We start from the raw sequence: 20,186 nt of genomic DNA, 5'->3' as shown, positions 1-20,186 counted from the left end.
TGAATCTGCGTCAAGTAAGGATGATAAATGCAGTGTTAATCACTTTAGCCTGCCAGGAAATCTGCTCGTGTATTGCTGAGGTCTGAGCACCCTCACGGAGCAGACTGTGGGAAATGGATCTTTCTCAGCACCAGCAATAATATAGCAAAGGAAATCTGTTAGGATCTCAGCTGTACGATTTACTTTGCTGCTGAGATACCCGAGCTGCTCATGAATCAGGATCTGAAGTACCATGATTTATAGAATGGTGTTTTGAAACAAATAGAAGTCCGTGTCCCTGCTCATCAGTCAGAGCCTCTGGTATCTGGCATTGCACCCTTGCATAAAAACTAGGCCTGCAAGTGTCCTAGATGAGCTGTACTTTGTGAAGTGGGGACGAATCTAATAGTAATAAAACAACTGAGCATGGTGTAGTGACAGTCCACACACAGCTGAGAAAGCTGCCTCTGGTAGTTGCTCCAGTCAGTGAGCACTACCCGTTTCACTTGCTGGAGAAACTTACTTAGGTCAGTTTACGTGCACATTTCAGTTTTACCTTCGGAAGCATCGGTTTCAGTTTTCTTTAGGTTTCTGGGAAATGTCTTTGTATCTTGTTGAGGAGATCAGGTAAGCGCTGTTGGTTACTGGGCCTCCTTTCTACCAGAGGATTCTGCTCCCTAGGGCAGGTTCAGCAAAAGTGAATTATGAGCCGTCTTTGTCGTGCACTTCGTCAGCGGTGTGTGCTCACGAGGCAGGCGGCGCCCTGCAGTACACGAGGACCTGGCGTATGCTGGTCTCTGCTGCCCCGGTGTTGGAGGCAGTAACCTTCAGCAGAGTGGGAGGGCGGACGGCACTGGCTGATCTAACAGTTCAGTCTCCCAACAAAATGCAGCGCTTGTCGGCCATTGCCCTTTGTCTTTCTGTTACTAGCTGAACTTCCTCGGGGGGAGCCTTTCTTCCCGTTGGTATTTAGGATGGGGAAGAAATGTTTTATTTCAGGTGGGATATATAGACCTGTCTCTGCCCCTGAATTAATATTGTGGTGAATTTTAATTGATGTATTAGATTCTTTGTGCCCTATGGAGAAAGATTGTGCTTTCTGTATGAGAAGATGCTCTTGAAACAGGAAACACTGTTACCTTCCTTTTTGCAGTTCATGCGGGAAATGGCGGGGGCCTGGCAAATGACAGTGGAGCAGAAAGTCGGCCTGTTTTCTGCTGAGCAGAAAGAGGCAGATCCATTAGCAGCCTCAGAAGAGAGCCAGCCGAGGCCTTGTCCACCAGAGGTGACTCCACATTACATCTGGATAGAGGTGTGTGTACTCTGAACGTCCCACGTATGGCAGCCTTGCAGTGACACTGTGATCGAGCTGCTCTGCACCGTTTGTTCTCGCGATCAGGGAGGGAGTGGAGGCATGAGGGTAGTCCCTCTGTCTCAGAGCCAGGAGCCAAACTCTTTTCAACGAGCGTAACTGATGGGGAGAAAGGTGTTTGAAACAGAAGACTTGGGGTTTTTGAGATGGAAAAAAAGGTCAAAGGAAGCATGGCATGTCTTTCTCTCTCAGTTTTTGGTGCAGAGATTTGAAATAGCCAAGTACTGCAGTTCTGACCAAATAGAGATCTTCTCCAGCCTGCTCCAGCGGTCTCTTTCGTTGAACATTGGAGGGGCGAAAGGCAGTTTGAATAGGCATGTGGCAGCAATTGGACCCCGGTTTAAGTGAGTAGTTTTGGTTTCTTCCTTGGTGGAGGAAATAAGGTTATAGAGGGATGGGAGAAAAAAACCTAAACACTGAATGTATAACTTGTTCTTGGCTTCAACTGGTGAAAATTCCTTTAAAAGCCTGGAACGATGTAGGGTCTAAGCTCTGTTTTCAAAGTAGAAGTAGCTGACTTTAGCCTGAGAGTAATTTTTGGTGCTTCAGAAACTTCATGGGATAATTTCATATAGTGAATTGCCCACATGGTGGATCCAGTCAGTGACCAGTTGGGGATAATTTTGTTCCACCATTTTTTTTTTTCTTTCACTTTTTGTGACTTGAAGGCATCAATGTTTTATGGTTCAGTAGTTACAGCTTTAGGAACAGACTGATAATAATGAAAAGTTTGCCAAGAGCTCTGAAACAGACACTTCTCAGAGAGTTACAGCTGTAGCTGTGGTTTGTATGGTGTTGCACTGGTCACCATTTTAGGAATGCCAAAATTGTCATTCTCTATTTTGCTTATTAGGTTGCTGACTCTGGGGTTGTCTTTGCTGCATGCTGATGTGGTTCCAAATGCAACTATTCGAAACGTTTTGAGAGAAAAGATTTATTCAACTGCCTTTGATTATTTCAGGTACTTTTTTATTTGCAACTGCTCACTGAAAGTGTGTGTGGTTTCCTGAGCCTTCTGTGATAAGTAGCTGTCTTTCTCTTCTAGTGATTTAACTTCTTCCTTTCCTTTTCCAGCCATTTTAATAAAAACTTTTCTTTTCCTTGTGATTTTCTATAGTTCATAAACGATCTCAAAGAGGCTTCGATATAAGTTCCAGTTTTTATGTGTGGTTTATAAAGTAGTACCTTCAGGAATGTTTCTATTCTGTTCTTTCTTTCCTTATTTTGGAGCCTATCCAATGCTCAAAACCATACCTAGATTTATAAGATTTAAAGAATTGCTGTTACAGTGTGTGTGGCTGAAATACAGTTTCACTGTTTTGAAAATACACCCACACTGAATCTGATGATGCCAACGTTTGACACGGGCACACAGAAGATAATTGATAGGAATGTCTGAATGTGAGGAGGTCAGTCAGTCATATTAAATTAATCCAAGATTCTGACAGACTGCTGCGTAATTTTCAGTTACAATGGGAAGTTTGTACTCTTCAGTCAGACAGGATAAAGCAATGAGGATAAAATGTAGTGATGTGTAGTCTCGTCTCGTTCTGGTCAGAATAAGAAATATGACTTGGTAAAATTTGTGTGGGTTTTGTTTTTTTCCAGTATATTCAACTTCATGCTATTTGTGTGATTTCTTTAAGTTGTCCCTCAAAGTTCCCTACACAAGCGGAAAAGAGGCTTCGTGAGGATATCAGCATATTGATCAAGTTTTGGACAGCGATGTTCTCAGACAAGAAGTATCTGACAGCCAGCCAACTTGTGCCACCAGGCGAGTCCCTTTCTGTGCCGTTTCAAAAGCCTGTTGTTTCTTTGATCGGATTCTACATCAGATCTGTGCTCTGTTGTTAGATAATCAAGATACCAGGAGCAACCTGGATATCAACGTTGGATCTCGGCAGCAGGCTACTCAAGGATGGATAAATACTTACCCTTTGTCCAGTGGCATGTCAACCATATCTAAAAAATCAGGTATCTTTTTGATGGATACCAGCTCACTGAAGCCAACTTCACAGCATGTTTTATATGCAGATGTTGCTTAAAGTTAGTATTTACCTTTAACATTGGGCTCTTGTTCTTCTGGCAGGGTATTTAATTACTGGTGCCAAACTTCGGAGAGGGGGCAGAAAAAGTCTCACTGGTAGCAAGCAGAAAAGTTTTGAAATTACCTGATCTGTTTGATAGAATGTTCAATTCCGTAGTGCAGAAAAAATAACACTGGAGGTCAAGATGTGTTGAAATCCTGTAAGGAAATAGCTTTATTTCTGCCGACGTGCCCCTAATGCTTTTTGTGGGTGGCAGAGTGACGTTAGACTGGGGCTGTGGTTTGTACAGTTGTAATCTGTGTGCTCTTCCTTCTTAGCAGGCTGTCTTGTTTCTCAGGTGAATGCCGCACTGGCTGAGCTGATACCCCGGTAGCCTGTTGTACTCCCTGTATTCAGAGAACAGCTGTACACTGAGTAACAGCAGTGCTGACTCTCTGAAGTCACTCTGATCTACATCTACAAGTGTCCTATGGTTATTCAGTTCTTACGTGTTAATGTTGCCTCGCACAGAGAGTTTGAAAGCAGCATTTAACGTACTGAACAAAAGCCACTGAAACCATTCTTTATCCTTTTCTCAAGGAATGTCTAAGAAGACTAACAGAGGTACGCAGCTACACAAGTACTACATGAAGCGAAGAACGTTACTGCTCTCGTTGCTGGTGGGTCATCAGAAGAATGGGGAAACTCTGTGAATTTCTAAGTCCCCATTGTTGTTGTAGGATACATAAACTAAAGTATGAAACTAGGAGTGGGGTTTTTTCTCCCAGAAAACACTTTTTTTCCCTGTTTCCCTCAGGCTACTGAGATCGAACGCTTAATCACATGGTACAATCCACTGTCTTCCCCTGAGCTAGAGTTGGATCAAAGTGGAGAGAGCAGTGTAGCAAACTGGAGGTCTAAGTATATCAGTCTTAGTGAGAAGCAATGGAAGGATAACGTAAATCTGGCTTGGAGCATTTCTCCCCATCTGGCTGTACAGCTGCCTACCAGGTAAGATATTTCAGAAGAGAGAACTGATGTAATTCCTGCTGCCTTAGAAGTTGAGTGAGTACTTACACTGAAAGCACTGATGGCACTCGCTGCTGTTTACAGCCCCCTCGCATACTTTCACAGCTGGTTGAGACCTTTGAAATGAAAAGGACTGGATTACTTAATATACTGATTTGGCTCAGGCTGTGGTGGAGCCCAGATTCCCTTGCTGCCACCCATTCCTCACTAACACTTAGACAGTGTTCTGTTCAGAAGAAATAGTTTGTTTTCTAATGGCGTTTAACCCATTAGCAGGCATAGCCTTTAAACAGTGCTAAAAGTGTTTTTGAAGTGTTTTAGCTATATATTGGCTTCTGCTTTAATAAGTATTACAGGAGAATTAGCATAGTTGGCTCTGGAAGGGAAAGGAAATTCTTTCGCCCTTAAAACAGTGATAGTTTTTGCCAAGTAGAGTTCTGCACACTGGTTTCTGTAGAATCCCAGACAGTATATTTCAGCCAAGAATCCAATAGTGGGCTAAAATACTAGTGGTTTATACAAGAGCATTGGATGAGGACCAGTTGTTCCTGAATCCTCTTCTGACAGCATATTGGTCCCTCAGTGTGTATTATTTCATAGTTGGACTATTTGTTTATTAAGCATATACTTTTCTGCCTTTTGCTGTCCTCATCTTCACATAAACAGAAGAGGTTGTCAAAATTTGGATAATGTTATTGTATTCCATGTTATACTTAGATTTAAGAACACTGAAGCTATTGGAACAGAAGTGACCCGTCTGGTTCGGTTGGACCCTGGAGCTGTTAGTGACGTTCCTGAAGCAATAAAGGTACTTGTGAATATTTATACTGTTACAGGGCCCCAGAATGTGTGTTTTATTCAGATATATTGGAAAATACAACCTTGATTTAACACCGTGTATGTTCAAGTGCTAGCTGTAGCTCTGTAGGAGGGAATAACAGAACAGCTTTGGAAACAGGGTGCTGAGGCAAGACTCACAGTAATAAGAGTAGGTTGGTAGTTATGTAATTGTACATCCTGCTCCTGCATATGTTCTCACCGTACACAAAATGTCTCAAAACTCATCACATGCGGTACAGCCACCATTTCAGACCACTGGACCGAGTCACAGTGAGTGCTGCTGCTGAAATTGCTTCAAGCTTAAGCAATTCTGTGCATGAAGAGGCCAAGCCTCTTGAAAAGTAGGGGGCTTATGCCGATCTGCAGAGAGGCACTCAGCTCATGTGAGGGACAGTCTTGTCAGAGCTGCATTCTGTACAGCACCTGTAAAATAGATGACAGGAGAACGGAGCCATCTTGTGACTTTTATTAAGGGCTCATCCTTCCTCCCTGTGCTAGAATTCCTGTATTGTGCTTTTAGTAACTTGACTTCACTAACTTCATCTGGTGATCTGGGAGGTGAGGCGATTCCAATGGTTACATTTCCGTAGGAAAAAAGTGCTTTAGATAAAATAGCTGTGGTTTTGTAAATAATATGTACCGCGTTTCACTTCCCCGACTATAGGAAGCTAGATTATAGCATTACTGCCTGATGTGCGTTACCCAGACGTTACTGGGTGCTATAAACTCCTAACGTGTCTGACGTGCTTTTTCAGTACCTGGTTACCTGGCATACAATTGATGCTGATGCACCTGAGCTCAGCCACGTTCTGTGCTGGGCACCAACAGATCCGCCAACTGGCCTTTCCTATTTTTCAAGCATGTATCCACCTCATCCTCTAACAGCTCAGTATGGGGTTAAAGTCCTGCGATCTTTTCCTCCGGTAAGATGAGTTCCAAGAGTGCCTTAACGCTCCAACTAAAATTATGGCCTTAGTCATTGTGGCAGGAGGCTTCATTTTAATACCATGGAGAGATGTGCATGCTAAATGAGCACACCACATTGCAGAATGCGAATAGATTGGGATGAAAGGTTAAAGTTGATTGTCCCACGTAATACTGGCTTGTGTACTTGCAACTTTTTTGTCGTACATCGCACTAAGCTGAATTCTTCAGACTGCTCTTCTCAAAATGTTCCTTTTGAATCTTCTCTCAGTGGAAAGGCGTTTCTTCTAAACCAGCACAAGGCTGGATTTTTAACACTTGTCAGGCTTGTATTAGGACTGTAAAATACCTAATTATTGATGATATTTTTGAAGGGGGTAACTGGACAGAAAAATACTTTGATTTGAGGAGGTGGCATATATATGTAGTTTGAAATAAAGAGGCGGTGGTACTTGATTCATCACCTAACTGGAGGGAGCTTTTTTCTGTGCATGTGACTTGCTTTGCCTTTCCTTCTGACTGCTAAAACAGTAACAAAAGAAACCCTGCTATCTTTTCTCTTTCAGGATGCCATTTTATTCTACATTCCACAGATTGTGCAGGCACTTCGATATGACAAGGTGAGGATATGAAACAGCTGCATAGGAACAAAACAGATTTTTAAAGCAGCTTTTAGACTTAAAACTGCAAATCAGAGAAAACTTAAACTTAAACTGATGCTGCTTATTATTGTGCTATATCTAATACATGGAAGAAAATTGTCTCTAGAGGCTGGCTTGCTTTGGATACACCTGTTCATGAAGAGGTGAACTTGAGCAAACACAGGCTATATAGCTCATCTGTCAGAACAGAGATTATGGGAAACCCCAGATGAGGACTCTGTCTCAATAACGCTTTTGAAGGTCTGCATGAGACAATCAGTAATTAAATTAAATCACTATCCTTAATCATTTTGCTGTGGAGTTAACTAGAAAAGGCATCTAGGGGGTGTCTTGTGCTCCATCATGGGTATGATATCAGATCTTAGCTTCATCTTGCAGAAGCCAGAAGTAAAGCTTCACAACCAAGCTCAGTTCATTAACGTAAGGTCACCGTTATCTGCCCACAAGGTATGTGAACTCTGGTCAGTGCATTATTGTCAGGTGAAGGCATCCCCAGCCAGCAGTGCAGGTGACTGTATATAGTTACTCTTTGAGAACTTTGCATAGATAAGTATCCTCTGCAATGCAGAGCGCGAACATCAGATGTCGTGTCTGTTAGTATCAGTCAAACATAGAAACACCTACAGAAGTAGCAACAGGTAGAGGAAAGGGAATGCAGCTTGTGGAATGAGTAGGATTCCCATGTACGCTTCATCTTCTTCCGTAAGTTTGTTCTTATTTTCTTGAATTTCTGTGGAACTGTGCCAGCACGTGCAGTTTTTGCCACCAAAATGTGCAGTCCACGTGACACTGCCTAGATTTCTGGTATTACAGGAGCACTTAGTGATGGCAAGAAAGACCAATGTCTCTATTGCACTGTGCTTTGTACCCGTACTAGGAGATGCCCTAAGCTCAAAAAGATCTGAAATCCAAATAGAACAGGCAGAAAATTGTACAGAGGTGAGAAAAAGGTTGGTTACAATAACGGAACAGGCCAGCAGTAAAGCTGAAAACAGTTCAGGTCAATTCACTACCTGTTAAAATATATTGTCATTCTTCAAAGGTCTTTTTAGCAACATGAATGAGAGTACAGAGGTGGTCTTTTGATCTGTTAAATATTTTTGAGTTTGAAGAATAGCTGTTAGAAGCAGTCATATCAAGTCTGCTAGAGTTGTAATGATCTTTAATCCTTACTGGACTGGATATGGTTGCAGATGGGTTACGTTAGAGAATACATCCTGTGGGCAGCTGCCAAATCCCAGCTCTTGGCTCACCAATTCATCTGGAACATGAAAACTAATATCTACCTGGATGAAGAAGGACACCAAAAAGATCGTGAGTGCTCTAAAATACAATCTAGCTTGACTCCTTTCCTTGTTTCAGTTCAGACTAGATCTCCTTCCTGCTGTCTTGGGAGGAGGAATCCTTTTAGCTAGGAACTTCTTTTGCTTGTAGAGGTAGGGCCTGTGCTGTAGAAGTGTCCTACCTGACTGAATGCATCAGAAGAGATGCGGTAATGTTTTCATCAGTACTTTTTTTTTTTGAATGCTCCCTGAAGGTGGCTATTTCCATCACCCATGTCATTTAGCTTTCTGAAATCAGCTTCTGACACAAATGCTTCCTTTGTCAAATGCAGCTGACATTGGGGAACTTCTGGAGCAGCTAGTAGAGGAGATAACTGGCTCATTATCTGGCCCAGCCAAGGAGTTCTACCAACGGGAATTTGATTTCTTCAATAAAATTACTAATGTTTCAGCCATTATAAAGTAAGTATTGTACTTCAGAAACTGCTCTTTTGGGGCTCACTGTTCTGTTAATTACCAGTGTCCCGTTTAAGAGGCTAAGTTGCCTTTAGGAGTATTGGGATAGTGTTTTCAGGAAAAAGAGTTAATGAATTATATGACAAGAAAAATAGTTTTTTCTTAAATGTAACTTAAGAGTTGTAGTAGGGTGCAAAAGCTCTTTTTAGTTTAACTTTTAGGGGTAATTCATATCTGCTCTGATCTCAGTGCTCGTGCTTTGAGCTAGCAGTCCATCTGAAACAGCTATAACTTTTGACTTTGGAAGCAGGTGATTCTAAACTTGAACTTTATTTGATAAAACCAGATTAAAAACTACATTGTGGTTGGTAATAGTGGAATGAGGCTCCATAGAAAAGTGCACTGATATGGGAATGGAATCGGTAAAGCAATCGGTGCTCTTGTCCTAGTTGAAATCCCCTCCGTCTAGTTGTCACCTGCATCATTAACTTGGCTTTTTGGATACGCTGCCAGTGTTCTCCTGTACAGTAAGCAGAGCTTGATTCAGGCAAGAAAAACAGCAATTCTCTCTTTAGGCCTACCAGATTGATTGTCTTTTTTGTTTTGCTTGTTATAACTTGATACCTGCATTTTGTGTGGAGTTTAAAACCAAACCAAAATAAAAAACCACCACAAAATCAAAAAACCTCATGCTAAAACACCATGAAATTGTCTTCTCTTCTCAGAGAGATGTCATTGCGCAGTGTAATACAAAGATGTTTGTTATTTTTGCATATGTAAGTCTCTTTCCTTCATTCCTGAATTGTGGTTGTGGAGAAAGATTTGGTGTCATAAACATTGGATTGTTGATATCTTAAAACCGAAAGTCAGGGTCACAGAGAGATTCTCAGTGTTGACTGTAAAGACTGCAGTAAGATGTAATTTAACTTTTATGCACTTGCCAGTGGATGGCAGCAGCTCAGCACACAAGCTCTAAGTCTGTAAGTGTGGTTTCGTTGGATATTTTTAAAACGTTCTCTGGTGTATGAAAGTATTTGAAAGTCCTATAAAATGTATTTTTTGGAACGTACCTCCTTTAAAATGAAGCTTTGCAAACCACCAGTATAAGGGAATCAGGCTAAAGGACACAACACAGAAACAATCAATATTAGGTGCCTTCTATGTGCATGTTCAGATGTTTTCACCCAGTACGATCAGTTAAAAGTGGGGGTTAGGATCTGAATATCTTGATATTTAGAATGAAGTAAATCCACTGTTTGTTAGTACGGAGTCATAATTAAGCAACTGATAATAATTGTGCTTTACAAGCGTTGCATTTTGCACCCGAGCCTTAAAATGAATCTGGTTCTTGTGCATCTCCAATGTAAAGACAACATAGAGGAGATGTCGTTTGCTCTGTAGAAGGCATAAATGAATAAATGTATCATCTGTGATGATTTCATTGTCTTAAGTGTTACGTTGCTGCTTCGGTAATCTGCTGTACTGCTTAAAGGTAGAGCACAAGTAATACCTTCCAGTTGCATGCTGCAACAGCGGGTGAGCAGGCAATTGTGTGAGAGTCTTCAATAGACGGTTAACACAAGTGCCTGTGCAAATTGGGTAATTGTACGTACTAATCGTTAACCATGTTGCCAATTATCCAGTTGGCACCTGCAGTCGTGCTAAGTATGTGAACAAATTAGGCGTGTAATTGCATAGGCATTTTACTGACTTGTCCTTTTCCAGTTAGCAATGTTCTTATTCTTGAATAAGTTCCACAAGGGAAAATTATATTTGTATGCGGTGCTTACAAAGGTATAATTATGCTCTAATTTCTGTATAAGGAAGAGCCTTCATGTACTTCATTCACATCTCTTATGCTGTTTGGGTTTGTCAACAACCCATGTATCAAGTCAATGTTAAATCTATAAAGGGAAGACTATAACCTTCATTAAGATAGAAAATATTCTGGTTAGGTATTGAGCCTGTAAGTTCTCTTGGAGTGGTGCAGTAAGAGATCTTTGTCGTTACAAGAAGAAACGTTTTTAGTGGCGTTTGTATAAATTTGAAACAAATTTGAGGCTAATACATAGAATAACGTATAGTATGCAGATAAATAAAATGTCATTCATCTTTCTAGGCCATTCCCTAAAGGAGACGAAAGAAAAAAAGCTTGTTTGAGTGCTCTATCTGAGGTGAAAGTGCAGCCTGGTAAGAAGTGATGTAATTGCATAATAAAGTGGGCTTTTTGCATTCAGCATGAGTGCTGTATTTTCTGCAAATGGATCTTGAAATCTCGCAAGTGGCAGCTCTCAGTTTTGGTGCTGATGGCTGTTCTTCTGTTACAGTTGATTGTTTCTCTCTTAAAACAATTAAAATATTTTTACCCCCCAGTAATTTTTATATGGTGCATCAAAACTTGGCAAAAAGAGCAAGTTAAATAACGCACATCATGGATAGAAATTATGTTATCTCAGGAATGAAGCGTGTCCAGTTCCTTTCATTCTCCCATCAGGAATTCCCTTGAAACATCATTGTCTGATGGTCCTTACAAATCTGGAACATCTGTTTTCCCAATCTGAGTCTTCTCTTTAAAATGGAGTTTGATGAAAGCTTTTCCTGATCTCTGTCTGACAGGTCTTAATTCTCCTACCATGTGTTGGCTGCTAAGGGCCTTCCCTAGTGCACTGGGACGTACTGCCACATGGCATTAGGGACTGTCGTGAAAGAAGTCCTGTCTGTACATCTCTGTCATACAGATTCTGCAGTGTTAGTTCAAAACTGTTCATTTCTGGCACTGACTCGCTGATGCAAAAGATACTGCATCCTTTGTGGCTCACAGACTGTCATCTCCTGTTTGTCTCTAACATCTTACTTAATTCAAAACTATGACCTGAAGTTATAGACACTAACATCAGTTATTCTGCAGCCTGCACTGTCGCTCTAACCAGTGGATTTGTTCTCAGCTGTCTGCTCCATTTTGCAGGCTGTTACTTGCCCAGCAATCCTGAAGCTATTGTTCTGGACATTGATTACAAGTCAGGAACTCCTATGCAGAGGTACCGTGCTCTTGTTATATTCTCCCATTAAGTGAATTCATGATATTTAGGTACTTTTCTAGAAATTCTTGTTTGGCTAACTTGCACTCATTGTCATCTTTGTTTTTATTACAATTTAGTGCAGCAAAAGCGCCCTACCTGGCCAAATTTAAAGTGAAACGATGTGGAGTTAGTGAGCTTGAAAAAGAAGGTTGGTAACTGCATCTTATCCTTGACACTACTAATTGAGAGTCAGCAATTCCTTTAAAATCACCTGCTTTTAGTGACCTGTTCTGCTGCAGTGGAATTATTTCCATGTCGAACTGTGTCTGCAATGGTTTGACTCAGAAATGAAGCTGGATCAAAGAGAGAAGAAAATTCTGAAAACTTAAATAAATTTTTTACCACCCCCGCTTTATTTTAAGTCCCAAGAAGCAAGCCACATAGGTATCTTGAAGAAATGTTAGCAGCTACTTTAGACTAACATAGACATTGATAGCCTTTCCCTGGTTTTTAGACTGTAGGAAATACCAGGTTTTGGCAGTTTTTTTCTCGTCATAAATTTTGTGGAATGCTCTAGCTGACTAGCTTAGTGCAATCCAGGCATTTATCAGGTAAATCAACACTACTTTGGTATGTCCCGGCAGACAAAGGGACTATCTTACGGCATTCACCTTGCAAGGCAGAAATATCTGTAGTGCACCTGCAGGGAAATGTTGTGTTTTTGAGTGTGGAGGGCTTCTCGTGATAGAAAGTTACTAATTAAAGTCCGTGTCTGGGTTTTGCTTTGTACTTTTCTTGCAGGTCTGCGTTGTCGTTCTGATTCCATAGATGAAAGTGCAGAAGAAGGGGTGGACAGTAAGAAAATCTGTTGGCAGGCAGCTATCTTTAAAGTGGGCGATGACTGCAGACAGGTACAAAGCTATCAGGCTTTGCAGCTGTAGAAGACAGATTTGTAGGTGACAATATATAAGAAGAAAATAATTTTAGTATAGAAATATTTTTCTTTGGAATTTTGAGAATCTCCAATAATTATGGACTGAGGGAGAGAACTGTGTTGTAGCACTAGAGAAAATCTGGTTTGGAAACAAAGGCCATTCTTTCAAGACAGTTTATCACAACTTAAAATTCTTTTTCAGAGTTTATTTTTTGATCGAACTATTGGTAGCATAGCAGTAGTTTCCAAGGTGATATCTTGCACATCAAAGATTGATTGGTTTTGACTGGGGGGGGGGGGGGAATGCTAGGTGTTACCCCTGGAGTCATTAGTAGCCCTCTTATCAGAGAGTGATGGAAAAGTTTGTTCTTCATAGGTCAGCGGTTAAATCTTCACTGTTGCTTGCTACCCACTTACACAGCATTCATCTTTTCCCTTTTCGATTTCCCCCAGAGTCACAGTGCACGCACAAGCACACATCTGCAGACCTGCTGGGGTAACTTATTGCTCACTTCAGAGTTCTTCGGTGCATTTCTGTAATCTCACTTATGACCCATAACCCCTGTAATGCTTGTGCCATTTCTCTCTTGTATAACAGGACATGTTAGCTTTACAAATCATCGATCTCTTCAAGAACATATTTCAGCTGGTAGGCCTGGATCTCTTTGTGTTTCCATACAGAGTGGTAGCCACAGCTCCTGGGGTAAGTGGGCAATTAACTGTACTGCTGTAGAAAATAGTTCCTAATTAAGAAAGGCTTTCTCTTCCAGCACTGCCCACATCACTTACACCAAATATTTGGAGTACCAGCGACAAAAAAGAGTCTTTCCTCTCCCGCTTCCTCTTTTCTAAGGCTTTCGGCTCTAATTTTGCTGCCTGTGGTTATTCATGTTGTTTGATTTCTGGGACTACATTGCACAAGTCAGTGGAAAGTCACAGAGCCTGTCTTATGTTGCATAGAAATCCTAAAACACTGGATATACCTTTTTTTTTAATGGATAAACTAGAAGTTCTGTATTCTGTGATCTATAGGTTTCCCCACATTTCCAAGGGGACCTGTATGACTGCCAAGAGCCAAGAACAAAATATATGTTGGGAGCGTGCCTTACAGACCTGTTCCTCTTCTTCCCCTCCAGTGTGGCGTTATTGAATGCATTCCTGACTGCACATCCCGTGACCAGCTGGGCAGGCAGACAGACTTTGGGATGTATGATTACTTTACAAGGCAATATGGAGATGAGTCTACCCTTGCATTCCAGAAGGTAAAGTATCAGTTGGCAAACACAGCGAAATATCAACTGAGAAACGTTCTAGCTACAAGAAATATTGACAAATAATTGGTTAATGACTACCATAATGCTGTATCTGGTTTCTGGTGCTGATAATCCATTTTTAGCTATGAGTGAGTTAGCTAAAGCAGTTATTGCAGCTTTAGATGTATGGAGAATATAATTGAACATTGCTTCAAACTAATCATGAATGTAAAAAAAAAAAAAGAAAAAATTCATTCAGCTGTATGTGCTCCTGGGATGGAGAGCTATTAAATTCTCTGTGTTCTGATTTGTTCTAACTTCTCATTTGTACAGGCTCGCTATAATTTCATCCGCAGTATGGCTGCGTATAGTCTTCTCCTGTTTCTGCTCCAGATCAAAGACAGGCATAATGGCAACATCATGCTGGACAAAAAGGGACACATCATTCACATTGGTCAGTCGTACCTGCATTCAAATTTCAGTAGTTACCTTTCCCTTCTGCTGTAAATCATTGCTCATAGAAGACAGTAAGCCGCCTCCCTTTCAGAATCAATCTATATACTGATTTCACAGTTTGTAAATATACATGGGACTTTTTCATGCCTGTTCAGTATTGTAGGTATATTTGTGTGAGCCGCTTCTGTGTAAATTTAGCTTTGCAAAGTTTTCCCAGCTTCAGGGAAGTATATACATACGTATGTATGGATTATGTATGTGTACATACTTATGCATTCGTACATACATATGTGTGGTGTGTATATATGTGTAAATATGAGTGTATCTTTGGGTTCCTTTCATCACTTCATGGGTTTGAACTAAATTTGACAAGTAAACTTATATAATTGTGTGAGGCTGCAACGTCTGCTTTAGCTTTGCTTCTCTGGAGCAGCACAGATGTTTCAGCAAGGAGTTTATCTGATATCATCATTCTTACGTCTAGTCTAATGTCACGGTGATGATTCTTTTGTTGGTGGTGTTACGCTTTACCAAAGCTTTTTTCCAGTCGGAGTTGAAATGTTGGTAGAAAAAGTAGGTATTAATACATGAAAGCCACCTCTCCTTTCTTCTGACAGCTTTGATGGCGCACAATTAACCAATAACATTTATGAGGCAGCTTATCTTTTGTGCACAGATTTTGGATTTATGTTTGAAAGCTCACCTGGTGGAAATCTGGGCTGGGAGCCTGACATCAAGCTGACTGACGAGATGGTGATGATAATGGGAGGAAAGATGGAGGCAACTCCATTCAAATGGTTTATGGAGATGTGTGTCAGAGGCTATCTGGCTGTCAGGTAAGCTGTTCATAACTGCTCAAAAGTGGAAGTGATTGCATGCCTAAAACCTGATGAGAAGATAAATAGTAATAAACATTTGTCTGTAGGGGGTCTGAGCCTGTCAGACTGTCCTGGTACATCTTGCAAACTTTGAAACAACTTAATAATCCTTCAGTTTTACAGCCTAACTTTGTGGGGGTTTTTCTGTTCTTATGTTACATTTGAAAATTTTATATATTAAATTCAATTTATAAATGTGATGTTACAGACATTTACAGACAGTTTAGTGTGCTGTTAAAGCTTTGCAGTAGGAAACTACGGGAGAATCAAAATTTTTCTTGTTTTCCCAAATAGGACGATCACATTCATCACCACTTCAGCTGGTTAATTAGGTAGGAGCTGCGAAAAAGCGCTACGATTTTCTGATGTAAAATGTGCTGGGGTTTTGGTAGCTCAGCTCTTCAGCTGTGGTTGCCAGCCAGTCACAGTAAAGATTTGCAAGTTTACCTTGCTCCGTACCAAGCAAACAGGGTTTGCTTTAACATGCAGGAGCACTAATAAATCTATATGAAGAGGATGTTGCACAGGGGAAGGAGGACAGTCCAGTAGGGTCCAGATAAAAGCTCATTCTATCACGAGTATAAAGTATTATCAATGTTATCTTCCAGAAGCAAACTTTCTTGAGCTAGTAGCCCCAGAAGGGGCTGTCTTGGAGTCAAGATCAATTTGGTTCCTTGAAGCAGAAGCAGTCTGGAGAAAGTTTTGTGTAAAGGCAAAAATGTCACACAAGCAGCAGAGTAGCAGCTTGGTAGGTAATAGATGTTCTCCGTGGGAGGAGAGGAAGGAGAAGGGTAGCTGGACTGATGTAGCAGAGAATTACATAGCATAATTAGGAATGAGAAGATAATCCGTTACTGAGGTATTGCTGGTTTCAGCCTTTTGTACTGTTTTAATGCACTGATTCACCTTTCTGATGCCATAGAAATGTTGTTTACTAAAGCATGGCTTCGTATAATCCTCCTTGAGACTGTTCATCTTGAAGCATTCTGGGTATCTGGTAGTCCAGCATAAAGGAGTGAAATTTAATTAAAGTGACAGATTGCAAGCAGTGGTGTGGCTCCACCAGCAAATGTAAGAGGATTACATGTGTTGATTTAATTACAGAAAAAGGCGTGATCCAGCTCGTTGAACTCCTCAGCTTGCCTGCTGTACCTACTAAGGCTGCAGAAGTTTGAGTGCCATAACCTTTTTGTCCTCTTTTTCTCTAGGCCGTATATGGATGCTGTTGTCTCACTGGTTACATTAATGTTGGACACAGGGCTGCCCTGTTTCCGAGGGCAGACAATCAAGCTGTTGAAGTAAGTCTGCATATGTATGGACTGGAAAATGTCTGTATGTTCTTCACAGAATGTATACTGTCACAACGTGTGCAGTGAGTATAGGTGCCATGCCACTCGAATATCTTAAATGTCTTAGTGTTGTAAAAATGATAACTTTTGTTTATGGAATATCTCTAAAACTAGGAATTCCAGAGGCCTTTTCATAGAATTAAGTTCAATCTGTTCAATGGCTGTGCAAGTATGTTATCTTTATGTTCACAGAATGTAAAATAAAAGCAAAAATAAGAGCAAAATAAGACTGTAAAGAAGAGATCTGCTTTAATTGAGAGGTAATGTGTTGCAGAGTCTGATGCCCTCTGAAACGGTGTTGGGCTCTGAAGAGAACAGCATCTTAAAACTTGTTCTGCAGATAATGCAGCACTGAATGGGACTATGTTGTAACATCCAGCAGCTCAGGCAAATACGGATTCTAATGTGACACTTCAAGCAGCCCTTCAGGCTTATGCCTCCAGAGTTAGCTCCAGAGCGAGCAGAGTTAGCTCCGCATTTCCTGCGTATAACTTCCTACACCTTCCTGCAGACAAGCACAGATTTGTGAAGTATGATGGGCTGGAGCTCAAGGGCAGCGCTAGGTACAAAGGTATTTTAAAAGCAGCAGCTGCCTAGATAGAGGGATCTGCTGTTCCTAAAGTTACCGCTAGACTGATGAAAAGTTCATGGCCTCTGTCTCCACTGTAAGACTAACAGCAAGTGCTTATTAAAACATTACATAATTTGTATGAGGTAGTCTCACAAGAAGTAGGTACTCACAGCAAGTGAAATCAACGCCTGGCTGAGCTTGTGCAAAGACACATTTCTATTGTGCTCAAAGGAAACCTTACTAATTTTACTCTTGCTTTTTGTGATTTTCTGCATAAAGACACAGGTTCAGCCCCAACATGACTGAACGGGAGGCTGCAACTTTCATCATCAAGATCATCCAGAACTGTTTCCTCAGCAACAGGTTTGGCATCTATGCATGTCTTTTCCCTATGGCTAAAGGAAGGTCATCAAGCTCTAAGCAGAGCTAAAAACTAGAGTTTTATCAGTTGGGCACTAAACATTTTTGAGTTGTTGATATTTAGATAATGCAGGAAAGCAGCTTTGCTTCTGAACATGCTACATCTCTTCCCTTTTACACTGGGAAGGAAGGCTTAAGTTCAGGCTGGTCAAATAGCAAGGCCAGCTAGTCTAAAGAATAGAACATTTTCTGTCAGAGTGAACCTTTAGCCCAAAGTTAAGCATTTGGCACAGCCAGCTGTACTAGTAGGGTTATATACCAAATTGTGGTATCCCCTCTGTAGTAGGGTAGGGTCACCTCCATGAGTAAAGAGATAAGCAGTAAAGAATGGTATTGAATGGCAACAGGAACAGCGTGCCTTCTGGTCAGAATGAAGAGACTGATCTTGAAGCTTGTTCCCTTTTATTACGTAAGAAGAAGGTTTCTTAAAAACAATATGCATGGTCCGTTGGTCTGAGTAAGAATGAAGCTGAAACAGGCCTACAGTGACTTTTCAAAATCTTTTTTATACTTGCTTGTAGGCATTAAGTTGCCTGAATACCCTGAAATTCAAAGCTGCTGTTCTGTGCAAAAGTGTATTTGACTCTTCTCTAGAAATGAGTTCTAATCTTTCTACTAATTTTTTCTTCATGAATTGATATTACATTAACATATTAATCATTTTGCTAGACCATGTTACTTACTGTATAATGTTGTCTAGGGAAAAGGCCTCAGGTAGACAACACTGGCAGTGCGGTTTCTTAATGTCTTTGTAGCTGGGCCACGTTCATTTGCTATGTACTGTTCAGTATGCGGAATGCAATAATCAGCTCTTAGCAATTTAAAAATTAGCTTAATCACCAGCTAGCCAATTCACTGTAGATTTTTTCCTCTGCAAGTATACAAATAGTTTGGTATCTTGTGCAAAATTTTTGAAAGGAAATTGCATGTAAAATGTAATTTTAATACATTTAATACTTTAAATATAATAAATTTAATACTTACACATCTTAAGTGCATATTTTATTATTATCCCAGATAACAGAGACTTTGTGGGATATGTTGGAGAGTCTAATACAAACTCTTGTGTAGTTCCATATGGGGTCAGCTTGAGACTAGTAAGGCTTACTGGCTCAGATACAGCCCTGCTAGAACTGAATTGGATTTTCTAGTGCTTGCTGGTGCATCTGCTCAGAATCTTAGATTAACCTTGGGTGTTACGAAGGCAGTCACACCGCTGTGTGAATGCCCAGAGCCAGCTTTGTTCTGACAAGCTGGAGCTTCTCTACCTGTGGCATGGTCAGTGTGTGACCTGAACACACTCTGCCCATGGGTAACTGAGGTATCTGTGAGACGGCTTAGCGTTGTTTGTCCAGTCACTCATCAGAGATGCTGCTATTAATGCTGTTATTTCCCCTGCACTTTGATTTCCATTATTAGCAGTCTCCTTAATTAAGTTTACTTTTATTTCCACATAATCCTGTCTCCACAGAGCCCTGATCTTGCTTTGTTCATTGTGCGTTTCCTTCTCCTAAAACAAACTGCCAGTGCAATGTGAGGTGCTTCTGGTTTATCGACACACAGGATCCAAGCTACTGTTGCTGTTGCCACACTGAGAAGCATGGAAGGGCTTTTTTTTTTTTTTTTTACCTAGTTTGAACAAGAGCAGGATGTTTACTGCCCAGGCAGTAAATGGGCCTTCACAATGCCTTCAGAGCATGTAGGGCTAGATTTGATTAGCAGCTAATTTCCTTCACCTGTGTTTTGTTTCTGTGGGATCTTGACTTTGTTTCAGTGTGAGTGGGTGCAGTGGTGGGTTGTGGTTTGTTTGTTTTTTTTTTTTTTTTTAAAAAAAAACCTTTTACTGACCTCTGGCTTTGCTTTTCTTCTCTAGGAGTAGAACATATGACATGATCCAGTACTACCAGAATGACATCCCATACTGAGAGACACTAGAGATTCACTGCCAAAGTGAAACATGCAGCCCCATGCCCTCGCTCCAAACTTGTAATAAATAGATGTTCAGTCACACCTCGCTATCCTCCATATATTGTGTGTGTGTGCATACATGTGGGTACATGTTTCCTGGACATTGCAACAATCAGTCTGATTCATTCCTTTCTCTATACCAGGTTATATATATTTGTTTTTCCCTGGATTTTTGGAGTTGGGCTGCAATCACAATAAGAATTGTACTACGATTATGAATGTGTGAAGGTCAAGCTTGTGGAGTTTGATAAATTTTTCATGCAATGCAAGGATTTTATAATACCTTTAAAAAGTAAAAAAAAAAACCCACCCCAGAAAAACCCAAAATGCTTTCCTGCACCATCCCACAAAATGCCATGGAAAGGAAGTGTATGGATTTTCCTTTGGAAGCAGAAACGTTGACTTACTCTAATTTTACTGTAGAAAAAGCCTGATAATCATCCAAGGTGGTGATGTCTGTGTAGTTGTGTTCATATTTGCACTGTACATGGTACCTGCTATGTGGTCAGTATTTCATATGTACATGAAGAATGTATTTTTTCCTTTTGTGTGTTTTAAAAGAGACTCTTCTGAAGATATATTTAATCTATAAAATGTAATAAAAGACCTTAGACTTTGTGTCTGTTACAAATCTTTTGCCATGTGCTGAGTTTAGTTTATACATTACATCATTCAGTACATTTCTGTACTCTTCATTATATTGTGACCTTTATTTCTACTGGAGAAATCAGATTTCTTCTTCAGCTTCTCATCCATCTTAAATGA

The 20,186-nt window shown here is 40.6% G+C and overlaps 1 protein-coding gene across 3 annotated transcripts in view; it reads left to right on the top strand.

The window, feature by feature from the left end:
• Nucleotides 1-19,729, top strand: part of PI4KA (phosphatidylinositol 4-kinase alpha) — a 65,320-nt gene extending 45,591 nt beyond the window's left edge. For all 3 annotated transcript variants that reach the window (XM_075110049.1, XM_075110048.1, XM_075110047.1), the window contains exons 33-55: nucleotides 1,133-1,291; nucleotides 1,544-1,695; nucleotides 2,205-2,312; nucleotides 2,998-3,125; nucleotides 3,206-3,325; nucleotides 3,979-4,058; nucleotides 4,196-4,389; nucleotides 5,125-5,215; nucleotides 6,003-6,170; nucleotides 6,738-6,791; nucleotides 8,027-8,147; nucleotides 8,449-8,578; nucleotides 10,692-10,762; nucleotides 11,538-11,610; nucleotides 11,730-11,800; nucleotides 12,394-12,503; nucleotides 13,125-13,229; nucleotides 13,663-13,788; nucleotides 14,113-14,233; nucleotides 14,912-15,071; nucleotides 16,322-16,411; nucleotides 17,313-17,396; nucleotides 19,327-19,729. In XM_075110049.1, the coding sequence (XP_074966150.1) occupies nucleotides 1,133-1,291; nucleotides 1,544-1,695; nucleotides 2,205-2,312; nucleotides 2,998-3,125; nucleotides 3,206-3,325; nucleotides 3,979-4,058; nucleotides 4,196-4,389; nucleotides 5,125-5,215; nucleotides 6,003-6,170; nucleotides 6,738-6,791; nucleotides 8,027-8,147; nucleotides 8,449-8,578; nucleotides 10,692-10,762; nucleotides 11,538-11,610; nucleotides 11,730-11,800; nucleotides 12,394-12,503; nucleotides 13,125-13,229; nucleotides 13,663-13,788; nucleotides 14,113-14,233; nucleotides 14,912-15,071; nucleotides 16,322-16,411; nucleotides 17,313-17,396; nucleotides 19,327-19,378 (2,568 nt within the window). In that variant the 3' untranslated portion in view covers nucleotides 19,379-19,729. The remainder of the gene's footprint in view (nucleotides 1-1,132; nucleotides 1,292-1,543; nucleotides 1,696-2,204; nucleotides 2,313-2,997; nucleotides 3,126-3,205; nucleotides 3,326-3,978; nucleotides 4,059-4,195; nucleotides 4,390-5,124; nucleotides 5,216-6,002; nucleotides 6,171-6,737; nucleotides 6,792-8,026; nucleotides 8,148-8,448; nucleotides 8,579-10,691; nucleotides 10,763-11,537; nucleotides 11,611-11,729; nucleotides 11,801-12,393; nucleotides 12,504-13,124; nucleotides 13,230-13,662; nucleotides 13,789-14,112; nucleotides 14,234-14,911; nucleotides 15,072-16,321; nucleotides 16,412-17,312; nucleotides 17,397-19,326) is intronic.
• Nucleotides 19,730-20,186: the final 457 nt, after the last annotated feature.

Source organism: Phalacrocorax aristotelis, chromosome 15, assembly GCF_949628215.1.
Source record: "Phalacrocorax aristotelis chromosome 15, bGulAri2.1, whole genome shotgun sequence".
Lineage (NCBI taxonomy): Eukaryota > Metazoa > Chordata > Aves > Suliformes > Phalacrocoracidae > Phalacrocorax > Phalacrocorax aristotelis.
This window is presented reverse-complemented; position numbering and strand designations above follow the sequence as displayed.